The sequence below is a fragment of the Oryctolagus cuniculus genome, chromosome 20 (assembly GCF_964237555.1).
Source record: "Oryctolagus cuniculus chromosome 20, mOryCun1.1, whole genome shotgun sequence".
Taxonomy (NCBI): Eukaryota; Metazoa; Chordata; class Mammalia; order Lagomorpha; family Leporidae; genus Oryctolagus; species Oryctolagus cuniculus.
In genome coordinates, this window is record NC_091451.1 from 10,423,664 (window position 1) to 10,436,450 (window position 12,787).

Below are 12,787 nucleotides of genomic sequence, written 5' to 3' on the forward strand. Positions count from 1 at the left end.
CAGTCCACCTTCTGGGTCTCCCATGTGGGTGGCAGAGGCCTAAGCACTTGGGCCATTCTCAGCTGCCTTTCCAGACCATTAGCAGAGAGCTAGATCAGAAGTGGAGCAGCCAGGACACAAACTGGCACCCATACAGGATGCCCGCACTGCAGACAGTGGCTTTACCTGCTATGCCACAACCCTGGCCCCCATCATTTCTAAAAACAAGTGTTGGAGGCAAAAGCTTATGGTAGCAGATGACATACTATTGTCATCAGCTTGGCCCTTTTCTATAACCAACCTTGAGAAGTATGAGAAGTATGTTGCAACTGGATTTATCATCTTCAAATTTGCCCATGCTGATAAAATACCTTTTTTCTTTTAATATATGCATAGTACTTCACACAGTGAAGGAGGCTACTCTACCAATCACTGATCAAAGATTTTATGTTGCCTTGTGCAGTTGCCTTGCCAGACTGCTTAAGTCTCTCTACAATAACTAGTAAGGTATGAACAAACTCCCTTGAGCTCTTCAAGTTGACATGTTGTAAAGCTGGTTTGACTCCTTGTGGATCTCAGCCATTACATACTTGACATGAAATCATTAGGAATTCATGGAAGTCTTGAGGGTAAAGGTGTTTTCATGTTTCAGTGGTAGAACTATAATTTTATTCAACAAAATTTTTTTAAAAATTGTAAAATCACCTTAATGAAACTTTCCTTGAAGATTTTTACTTTATCTCAAAACAAGAAGCAGGAGGTATATTTCTGTTTCATATGTGGTCTCTCTGCATGTGCATCTGAGTATTAGGATCTGTTCAGTGTTGGACTGAATGACAGTCGTTCAGTGCGTTCTCGTTTTTGGTACTTGGAATAGTTGTGAGGATTGCTTAGCACAACTCATCGGCTTACCTAAACGTCCCGCGGCCATTGCTGTCTGCAGCGCAGCAGTCAACCTGGGGGCCAGCTGGTGGTAGTAAACCGTATCCGCACACACGCAGGCTGTGTTGCCTACTGCTCCTGGCCAGCTCTGCAGAGGCCGGGGAAACCCCACCAGGAACACAGGAAGTGTGAAGAGGGGGAGTAAGGGAGAAGAGAGTAGTGTAGAAAACACTATGAGAACCAGCACGAATGGCGAGAAGACAACGTTGAGTATACACAAAGCAGTAGTTGTTTTCCGACGCTGCTTTTTTTCCGTCCATGATGTCACGAGCACAGTCACAGCAAACTGCAATTTGGAGATGAACTGGGTCAGGCGGTCACGCATGATACCCACCTGCAGGTATGGAAAAAGGACTGCAATATTCCTAAAGGACTTTGCATGAACTTTCAAGATCACATAAGGAAAACTATGTAACGCTGATTTTATAATTGCCCAATATTTTTGAGGAATTAGCCCCATGTGTGACTCTTTGTTGTAATTTTCTCTCACCTCACATTTATCAAAAAGAGACTGCATTTTTAACTTTGAACTTCATTTTTAAAAAAATAACACTAAGAGAGCCAACAGAATAGTATCTATCCATTAAGGCTGAACAACTGTATGCATGTGCCAGCAAATTAGGCAACACAGATGAAGCTGTTCAGATCCTGGAAAGATGCAAATTACTGGAAATGGCTCAATGACCCAAAAAAAAAAAAAAAATCAAACTAGATAGATAGAAAGTGAAAAGATCAAATCAGTAATTTAAAAAACTGTTGACAGGGAAAATCTGAGGCTCAGAGGGCTTTAATACTACAAATGCAACATTTCACAAAACAATTAAGATACATACAGAATACTAGAAAACATTTAAGACTACTCAATACCAATCTTTACCAACTCTTTCAGAAACCAGAACAGTATGGAACACTTCTTTTTTTTTTTTACAGCACATTAAAGACAGAGATCCTACATGAGGAAGGAGTAAGTGCACAGTGACTCCTGTTGTTGACTTTACAAATTGACACTCCTGTTTATGGCATCAGTAATCTCCCTATGCTCCAGTCATGAGTTTCCAAGGCTATGGAAGCCTTTTGAGTTCTCTGACTCTTATCTTATTTAGACAAGGTCATAGTCAAAGTGGAAGTTCTCTCCTCCCTTCAGAGAAAGGTACCTCCTTCTTTGAAGACCTGTTCTTTCCACTGGGATCTCACTCATAGAGATCTTTCATTTAGGTTTTTTTTTTTTTTTTTTTTCCCCAGAGTGTCTTGGCTTTCCATGCCTGAAATACTCTCATGGGCTTTTCAGCCGGATCCGATTGCCTTTAGGGCTGATTCTGAGGCCAGAGTGCTGTTTAGGACATCTGCCATTCTATGAGTCTGCTGTGTATCTCGCTTCCCATGTTGGATCGCTCTCCCCTTTATTTATTCTATCGGTTAGTATTAGCAGGCACTAGACTTGTTTATGTGATCCCTTTGACTCTTAGTATGGAACACTTCTTAAACTCACTTTTTATGAGATCAGTACCACCCTGACACCTAAACCAGACAATGCTCTCACAGGGAAAGAAACTACCTGTACACACATGTGATGTGCACACCTTACGAAAACAGATGACAAAGGCTCTGCCGACCAGATTCTTTAACATATAAAAAAGATTATACATAATGACCTACAGGCATTTATTCCAGGAATGCAAGGTTGGTTTAACAACCAAAAATCAATGAACAAATTACGCCATCTTAATAGACTAAAGGATCAAAACTAAATGATTATTCCAAAGACACAGAAAAAGCATGTGATGAAATTCAACACGCCTAATGAGAAAGCCACTTACCTAGTAGTAAGAGGAAACCTACTCAACTTGCTAAAGAGCACTTATGAAACATCCTTAGCTGACATCATATTTAATAATGGTGAAAGACTGATATCATATTTAATGGAAAAGGCTAACTGCCTTCCTCATAAAATGTCCACTCTTACCCCATCTATTGAACATTCTACTGGAGTTCCAGCCATTACAGTTAGGCAAGAAAATCCAGATTGGAAAGGGAAAAGTAAAGCTACCTGTATTTGCAGATAACATGATCTTACAGAACATTCTAAGAACCCACTAAAAATCAATTAGTTCTAAAACAAGATAGATTAATATAAAAAAGGTTCTATTCTACACTATACAATAAACAAGCCAAAACATGAAATTAAGAAGACAATTTAAATCACCAAAATGAATAAACAGTCAGGAATACATTTAGTAAGAAGTGTACACTGAGGCTACCAAACACTCCTGAAGTAAAGATCAAATAAAGGGAAACAGAGTCATGTCTATGGATCATAAGAATTAATTTGAGTGTTAAAGACTGAATATTAGTTAGAATTAATATTTTAAAATGGCAATAATCCCCAATTGATCTACAGAGCTGAGGTGTCTCCTATAAAAGCACTAGAGGCTTTCTTATATAGACTGACAGTAGAATAAATATTTAAACAGCAATGCAAGGCTCCCAGAATAGCTGAAACAATTCTGAGGACAAAACTGGAGCACTCAAGCTACCTAACTTCAAAACCTCCCACAAAGTTACTGGAACCAAGACAGTGCGGTACTGGCGAAAGGATGAACATAGAGAAGAATGAAAAAGAACTTAGATTAACCCAGAAATAAATCCTAACGTGTATGGTCACTTGAGTTTTTTATAAAAGTGTCATGGAAAGTCATTGGGAGCAGAACACTCTTTTCAGTAAAGATGCCAGGACAATTGTATATCTGTATGCAAAGAATAAACTTGGAATCCTACCTCACTCCATATAGAAAAATGAACTCAAAGTAGAGCATAGATGCTTATGTAAGAGCTAAAATTATAAAACTCTTAGTAGTGAACATTCATGACCTTTTAGTAAGCTGTGTTTGTTAGAAACGACACAAAAACACAAGCATGATCTTACAGAACATTCTAAGAACCCACTAAAAATCAATTAGTTCTAAAACAAGATCCCATATGGGCACTGGTTCAAGTCCCAGCTGCTCCAATTCTGATCCAGTTCCCTGCTAATGCTCCTGCAAAAGCAGTGGAGGATGGCCCAAGTGCTTGGGACCCTGTACCCATGTGGGAGACCCAGAAGAAGCTCCTGGCTCCTGGCTTTGGATCGGCTCAACTTCAGCCATGGTGGCAATTTGGGGAGTGAACCAAGCAGATGGAAGATCTCTCTCTCTCTGTCTCTTTGTACTTGTCTTTCAAATAAATAAATCTTAAAAAAATAAAACCAGATAAATTATTCATTAAATTAAAAATTTTGTACTTTAAAAGACACTGTGAAGAATGTGAAACATATAGCACAGATTAGTCTAAGGACTTGTTTCCACAATAAAAACTCTCACAACTCACCAATAAAAAGACAACTAACTCAAATAAAAATGGACAAAGAATTTGAACAGACACATTCACTAGTATGACTATAATGCAAAAATAAAATAACAAGTACTCGTGAGGATACAAAAGAATTGGGATCCTCATATATCTTGATAAGAATGTAAAAGGTGAAATTTACTTTTTTTTCTTTTTTTCTGAAATGAGAAAAATGTATTTCGAAGCTCATAAAAACCACTAAGACTCTCTCCCTGGATCTGAACAGGACCTTTCGTAAAACATTAGTATAACATTAATATACAATTATAATCATGGTACTGTGAATTCTCAACTATGTAGATACAGATTATTCATTTTTAGATTACTCTCAGTGAAATTTTAATCCAAGTTGGCTTCCACCTGCTACCCAGAGTAGTGGAAGCCACTTTGGAAAATACTTTTGCAGTACCTTGAAGCATTAAACATGGAGTTATTATATAATCAGAGTCCTAAGAATACATGCCTAAGAGAAATGAAAACATATGCACATATAAATTATGTACACATATGTTCACAATATTCACTTTAATAGTCAAAAATAGAAACAATCTAAATATCCACCGTCTGATGAATTAATGAATCAAATGTGATGTATCTACATAAGGAAACATTGGCACTAAGACAGAAGTAATGATATATGCTATAACATGAATGAACCTTGCCAACAAAAGTGAAAGAGGCCAGATGAAAAAAAAACCATATATCATGTAAATCCATTCATTTGAAATGTCAAAGGATAGGCAAGTCCAGAGATAGAAGGTATAGCAGTGGTTGCTGAAATTGGAATGAGTGGGGATGGTATACAGAGTTGGACTGAGGAATGCCTATTTTTTGTGCTTTATTGCAATTCACAAATTTGTGCTATTTACAAATTGAAGGTTTGTGACAATCTTGCAAAGAGCAAGTCTACTGATACTATTTTCCCAATAGCTCAGATAATCATTAGTATCTTTTTTGCAATATAGTACTTTTAAATTAAGGTTTATACTTTTGTTAAAGATATGCTATTATGGGGGTTTGCACTGTAGCACAGCAGGTTAAAGCTGGCATCTCATATGGACACCATTCGAGCCAGCTGCTTCACTTCCTATCTAGCTCTCTGCTAATGCACCTGGGAAAGCAGCGGAAGATGGCCCGAATCCTTGGGCCCTTGCATCCCTGTGGAAAAAAGCTCCCTAGTTTTAGATCAGCTCAGCTTCGGGCACTGAGGACATTTGGAGGGTGAACCAGTGGAAGGAAGCACTCTCCCTCTCGCTCTTTCTCTCTGTAACTCTTTCAAATAAATAAAATAAATCTTGAAAAAAAAAAAAAAGATATGCTACTGCACATATAAGATACCACCATATAATATATATGTAACTTTTTTGTGCACTGAGAAACCAAATAATTTTATGATTCACTTTATCATAGTGCTCTGGACTGAACCTGGAATACCCTTGGGATATGCCTGTATACAGTTTCTTTCTGGAACATGGAAAATGTTCTCAAATGTGTAGGTGGCTACAAAACTCTGAATATACACCACTAAGTGACATACTTTAAATGAATAAATGTTATGGTCTGTAAAATACATCTTAATAGAGCTGTTAAAATGTATTTACCAATAAGAGTCTGATTCCAGTATTGAGGCTTGTGTTCCACCATAAATCTGCATTGGGGCTCAGCAGGTGCACACCGGATACAATGGCTGTCTCAAGCAAAGCACTCTCGGTATTCTGCCACACCTGCAGGATACAAATCATCCACTTCTATTAGATAGAATTTCATCATCTAAGCCAATTCTCAGAATGAAACAAAATCGTAATGAAATTTAGTAACAGGAAAATATAATTAGGTATATGTCAGTGTTACCATCCTAAAAGCTCTTGTGAATCCAATGGAGACAGATATGGAGTGGAGCCCTTGTAATGAACTGTCCAGTGAGAGAAATGCCATCATAGCAAAAGGTGACACTAAAAACAAAACAAAAAAAGATAAATTAAGGCAATGTAATTCCTTCTACCATATTCTCTTTTGGCAAATATGAGGTTCTTCTATGAGCACATTTAAGCAGTTAACAGGAGAAACTAATATCTGAAAAATCAAAACAAACACTTGTATGCAGTAAAATATTACACAATCTTGGGGATTCTAATGTATTTCTCAACACTTCCCAGATATGGTTTTTCATATCAAGGGCAGCAGGTCGGATCTTCTTACCTAGGGTTAGCAAAATCCGTCTGACAACACCAATTCTTGTGAGCCTCGTGTGCTTCTCTAAGAACGCAGTCGCGGCTTGCACATCCTTTGGATAGAAAGGGTTTCGGAAAATTCCGAAGATATAGACACCTTGAATTTCTCTAAGTATCCACAGTATCATAAGTAAGATCATCAAGATATAGCCAACCATAGTCTGGGAGTTGCTTTTAGAAATCTGTGAGAAACCAGCAAAGTGATGCAGCAGACTGGTTTCTGAGAGGGCCAGGGCCAACATAACGAAGTAGAAAAGGCACTCTTTCCATGTAAACTGTCTCTCAGAACTACTGGCTAAAGCCTGAGATTTGGTTTCAACTCTGCGTCTGTTCACACTGTGTATGAAGAACAAACCGATGCCACTTAGGTTAAGGCTCAGTAAGAATCCAAGTCCAGTCATGAAAAGCACCACACCGAGAGAGCTGGGAATAAAATAGGATATTACGGCTGTTCCAACAGAGATGATGAACATTGCTAACAACCTGCAGAGAGAAAAAAAAAAAAAGAGGAAGAAGAGATGCACTTAGAGTGAAAAATGTCCTTCAAGAATCAGTTACATATATCATCAATATTTTTTCTTAGAACGTACCACAGGCGGGATGACATGGATGAACCTCCAAGGCCAAATTCTAACACTTGTTCCATCGCCCAGAGGAGAAATGCATCAGGTGGGGGCAGAGTTCCAAGTGCCCACAGGAAGGGTAAAAACACAAACAAGATGTGTAGGATCTGATTTATTTGTCCAAGAGCTGAAATATTTTCCATAAACCTAGGAGAAAACGAAAACACTTAAAATCATGCAAAATAGTATGTAGAAGAGATTCTTCTGCAAGAAGAACGAAACAGCACATACTCTGAAAGAACACTTACAAAACAGGTCCCAATTCAAACTCACAAACATCAACACACACTGTGACCTTGTGCCTTCTCCTGTAACAGCAACAGCCCTCGTCAGTTACTACTAAAGTAGCCTTTAGAAAATACGTGAATCCCAACATGTGCAGGAGCAGGAAGTCACGCAAAGCTTTACTGAACAGTAATAACTGAACACAGGGAGATCTGCAAAACGGAACGGAGGCCACAGCAAAGATATTCTCCCCTAAATACAGAAACTACAACACTGGTCGAAATTCTACCAACAGTTCCTTAGAATTCAAAATTCTGTAATTTAAAACTGCCATTACCTGTGGGAAATGCAAAGCCTTACTGACATTCATACATGAACAGCTGGCAAGGAGAGACATTTCTTTCTCCCTATTACTCAATCCTGCACTGTCCTGCTCTTGGATCCCAGAATTTGAAGTCAGAATAGTTAATATCAGAAGTTAGAAACTTAAGATTATATTTATATCTCTGTGGGTTATCCTGGTAATTTAACGAGTATTTATAATACTGTTCTATCTTGTATAACTAATGGTATGGGTGTGAGAACATGAACTTGAACAATATAATCTCTTTAGTCATAAACTAGAGACTACCTCTACCTTAAATGGAAAAAACTCAGTCACGTTTCCAGTTAAAAATAACATTGTTAGGGGCTGGCACTGTGGTGCAGCAGGTTAAAGCCCTGGCCTGAAGCACCGGCATCCCATATGGGTGCCAGTTCTAGTCCTGGCTACTCCTCTTCCAATCTAGCTCTCTGCTATGGCCTGGGAAAGCAGTGGAAGATGGCTGAAGTCCTTGGGCCCCTGTACCCACGTGGGAGACCTGGAAGAAGCTCCTGGCTCTTGGCTTCAGATTGGCGCAGCTCCAGCCACTGCAGCCATCTGGGGAGTGAACCAGCGGATGGAAGACCTCTCTCTCTGTCTCCACCTCTCTCTGTAACTCTATCTTCCAAATAAATTTTTTTAAAAATAAAAATAGCATCATTAAATTGGTTCTAATAATTTAACAAAATTTTAAAGCATAGAAGAAAAAACATTATCAATATGTTGCTAATTTTTTGGAATAATGGTACCCAAACACCATGTCTAGAGACCAGTAATATCAGAGTGTTTGTGGGGTTCCAAAAACAATTTTCAAAAGAGAAAACTAGATCAAAACTTACAATCTAATTCTACTTGAATACCTGAGCTGTGGAAAGCCAATAAGGAAAAAGACAACTTCTGCAATAATTACCTGCTGTGTATATTGACTGCCCTGGAGCAAATAATGGCTGTAATACTAGCATAACATGTTTACCTCACAGAGATACCAGGGCTATGTCAGCTACTACTCTTTGCTCATAACGTACATCCTTCAAATTACTATCAGCAGAGAATTAATGTACACAGGTTAACAATGTGATGCTAAACTAGAGAACAATACTTTCTATAGTATAATTTTAAAATAGAATTTCCATTCTAGGAAGAAAACACTCAAGTAACAGAACAGAATACCAAACCACACATAAAAAGCCACAGAAAGGCCAAGGAAAACAGGCAGATTTGTACAATTTTTTTAAAGGTTAACATTTTTCTTGCAAACATGCCTAAGGAAAGGATAATTCATGTAAAAATAAAGTATACTCAGGAAACATTTTACCAAAATCAGTGTCTACCTCTCAATCTTTTTGTTCTTAAAAAATCGCCAATGGCATTGACAAGGATGTGTGTGACTGAAGTAACCAAACACTGTGATTGTGCTCCTACAGTGATTATTCTACTCTTCTGTTATATATGACTCAGCCCCATAGAGGATTACTGTGGCTAAGATTCTTCTTTACATACAATGTTTCTGATCATGGAAAAATAATTTTCTAGGCTAAAAAAATAATCAGTCCTTAAGAAAAAAACTTTGCTTTGAACCTAACATAAAAATATTTCAAATTCTGCACACAAAGACCCACATGCCAAGAAAACAGACTTTAGAGTGACTCAGATTATTTAAATGTCTAGTATCCTTTCAAATAATCCCTGACAATAAGCAAACACTTATGGATTCAGTGCTGTCTTTGAGAAAATTAAAATACACAGAAGTATCCTTTAAAAGGATTACTGCATACTATACTGGGTAGGATGAAGAATGGGGAAAAGATTTTACTACACTGGGTGCTCTTCAGCTTTCTTTTACATCCTCTGAAATAAAACTAGGAAAAGTTTGATATACATGAGAACTATCCACGTTGGAAGAATATAGACACTTCATACATCATTTGGCTGCATGATCACACCTACTGCATAAAGATCATATCAGTTCATTATTATTGTTAGTCACAAGGTAGAATTTACTAAAAAATGAATTTCAAGTTTTTTTTGGTGTAAATCTATTATTTTCTTCTTTAGAAACACATGTGGCCGGCGCCCAGCTCACTAGGCTAATCCTCCGCCTTGCGGCGCCAGCACACTGGGTTCTAGTCCCAGTCGGGGCGCCGGATTCTGTCCCGGTTGCCCCTCTTCCAGGCCAGCTCTCTGCTGTGGCCAGGGAGTGCAGTGGAGGATGGCCCAAGTGCTTGGGCCCCGCACCCCATGGGAGACCAGGAGAAGTACCTGGCTCCTGCCATCGATCAGCGCGGTGTGCCGGCCGCGGCGGCCATTGGAGGGTGAACCAACGGCAAAGGAAGACCTTTCTCTCTGTCTCTCTCTCTCACTGTCCACTCTGCCTGTCAAAAAAAAAAAAAAAAAAAGAAAAGAAACACATGTATGGGCTACTTTCACCATTTCCTTTAGTCATAATAAAAGACATTTATAATTATCAAACTTTAACCACTAAAACTGGATAGTAAGGGATGGTATTGTGGTGTAGTAGGTTAAGCTGCTACTTGTGACACCAGCATCCCATATCTGAGTGCTGGTTTGGGTCCCAGCTGCTCCACTGCCAATCCCACTCCCTGCTAATGTGCCTGGGAGAGCAGAAGACAGCCCAGGTACTGGAGCCCCAGCCTCTCACATGGAAGACCCAGAAAGAGTTCCAGGCTCCTGGATCTGGACTGGCTCAGCCCCAACTGTTGCAGCCATTTGTGGAGTCAAACAGCGGATGGAAGATCACTCTGTCTCTTCTGACTCTTTCAAACAAATAAATTTCTTAAAAATTAAAATAAAAACTAGCAGAGATTGCTTAAAAATTGAAGAACATGTGATATCATTTCAAATGCAAAGATGCATTGTAGCAAGTGTATAATTTCTGAGTTTGGAAATGGCACAGTGCAATAGTAACTCAAAAACCTGCACTCTGAAAATAATAATTTTATAAACTTAAATCTTTTAAAGATTTATTTATTTGGAAGTCAGAGTTACAAAGAGAGAGGGAGAGACAGAAAGAGTTCTTCCATCTGCTGATTCATTCCCCAGATGGCTCTAATGACTGGGAATGGGCCAGGCCAAAGCCAGGAGCCAGGAACAAGTCTCCAGTGGGTGGCAGGAGCACAATCATGTGGGCCATCTTCTGCTGCCCTCCCAGGCCTCCAGCAGGGAGCCAGAATGGAAGTAGAGCAGCGGGGACACAAGCCGGTGCCCATATGGGATGCTGGCATTGCAGGCAGCTGCTTTACCCACTACACCACAACAGCGCCCCCCCCCCGACTGAAATCTTTTAAAAAGAGATTATGTTCCTATAAATACGTATTTCAATTTTACTGCTGACCTTTCAAAATAAAGTACTAACTGTAATATCATCTCAGTAAAGTGTAATGGTATTATGAAACAAATTATAAAATGATTTCCTATTAATTCTCCCATTACATATTTGATTAGAACTATGTGAGTATTACAGTGTGCCCTGGTCTTTGAATGTAACATAATTAGAGGAGATTAAGAGTTAAGGAGCATAGGCCGGCGCTTTGGCATAGCTATAGGTAAAGCCACCACCTGCAGTGCTGGCGTCCCAATGGGTGCTGGTTAGAGACCCAGCTGCTCCACTTCTGATCGAGCTCCCTGCTGTGTCTGGGAAAGCAGTGGAAGATGGCCCAAGTGCTTGGGCCCCTGCACCCATGTGAGAGACCAGAGGAGACTCCTGGTTCCTGTCTTCAGATCAGCCCAGTTCCTGCCACTGCAGCCGTTTGGGGAGTAACCCAGCGGATGGAAGACTCACACACACTCTCTCTCTCTCTCTGTAATTCTGCCTTAAAAATAAATAAATAAATAAATAAGCATTAAGGAACAGCAAATAGATACTCAAGAGGTAATTTTATCAATACAAACTAAATGTTTTTAAATGCCTCATCTTGACTTGAGCTGCCATAACAAAATACCATAGACTGGAAGGCTTGAACAATAGAAATTTATTCTCTCACAGTTTGGCGGTTGGAAGTCCAAGATGAGGACGACAGCACGGTCAGGTTGTAGGGAAGGGCTCTACTCCTGGTTTGCAGATGGTTATCTTTTTTGCTACGTTCTTTAATGATGGAGATCAAGATCTCTGGTGTCTCTTCTCATAAGGAACAACCCCACCTTCACAACCAAATTACCTCCCAAAACACCTCATCTCCAAACACTAACATTACGCTGAAGTCTGAAGTCCAAGTCTCATCTGAACACCATCTAAATTAGACGTGAGTATGACTCGAGGTACAATGCTTCCTGAGGCCAAATTCCTGTGCAGGTTAACCTGTGAAAGCAGACAAGTTACGTGCTTCCAAAACACAATGGTGGGACAGGTACGGGAGAGATATTTCTACCCCAGAAGGGAGACACAGGGAAGAAGGAAGGGGTGACACGTCAAGAAGTCCAAAATTAGCAGGGTAGCTTCCACTAGATCTTCAGGTCTGGTTCCACTCTCTGCTCTCTAGGCTCCTAGGGTGGCAGAATCCCCTCCACAGCGCCAGGCAGGGGTTTTGCTCTGAAGAGCGGCTCTGCCCACAGGACTTCAGGTGGAGGGCATCTTGCCGTTGAAACGATGGCAGTGGCCCTGATGATCTCCGAATTAGCTTTGGTCTTTTCTTGGAGAACTGTGCGTATTTGTAGCGGAGTAATTCTGTTATCCTGTCTTGTCAAACTGCGGCAATCTGAGAGTGTTTACTCCATCCCACCTCCAACCCCTTCACTGCAAGCTGGCTGTGCTTCAGCTACAGAACCCCAGCGGCACTTCAGGGGATAATCATCCAGGCAACCCCGTGCTGCTCTCTTCAGAAGTGCTTTCTCGTGTTCTGCAGTGTCCGTAGGCTGAGGACTCTCCACACCTTCAAGGTCTGATCACTTGCTTACTCAACAATTCCTTCTTCAATTCATCTCTCTCCTGTTGCATTTACTATATGCAATCTGGGAAAACAAGTTACTCCTTCAACATGCTGCTTCAGCATTGACTTGCCTAACTATCCAATTTCATCACTAGCAAG

The 12,787-nt window shown here is 39.9% G+C and overlaps 1 protein-coding gene across 24 annotated transcripts in view; it reads right to left on the reverse strand.

Moving 5' to 3' along the window:
* Positions 1-12,787, reverse strand: part of PCNX4 (pecanex 4) — a 43,050-nt gene that overhangs the window by 20,113 nt on the left and 10,150 nt on the right. For 10 of the 24 annotated variants that reach the window (XM_002719533.5, XM_070065075.1, XM_051826382.2 and 7 more), the window contains 5 exons: positions 7,127-7,306; positions 6,505-7,019; positions 6,157-6,257; positions 5,907-6,029; positions 892-1,255 (listed from right to left, as the gene is read on the reverse strand). In XM_002719533.5, coding sequence (XP_002719579.2) covers positions 892-1,255; positions 5,907-6,029; positions 6,157-6,257; positions 6,505-7,019; positions 7,127-7,306 — 1,283 coding nt within the window. The remainder of the gene's footprint in view (positions 1-891; positions 1,256-5,906; positions 6,030-6,156; positions 6,258-6,504; positions 7,020-7,126; positions 7,307-12,787) is intronic. The other 14 variants (XM_070065083.1, XM_070065085.1, XM_070065082.1 and 11 more) reach the window with 3 other exon arrangements.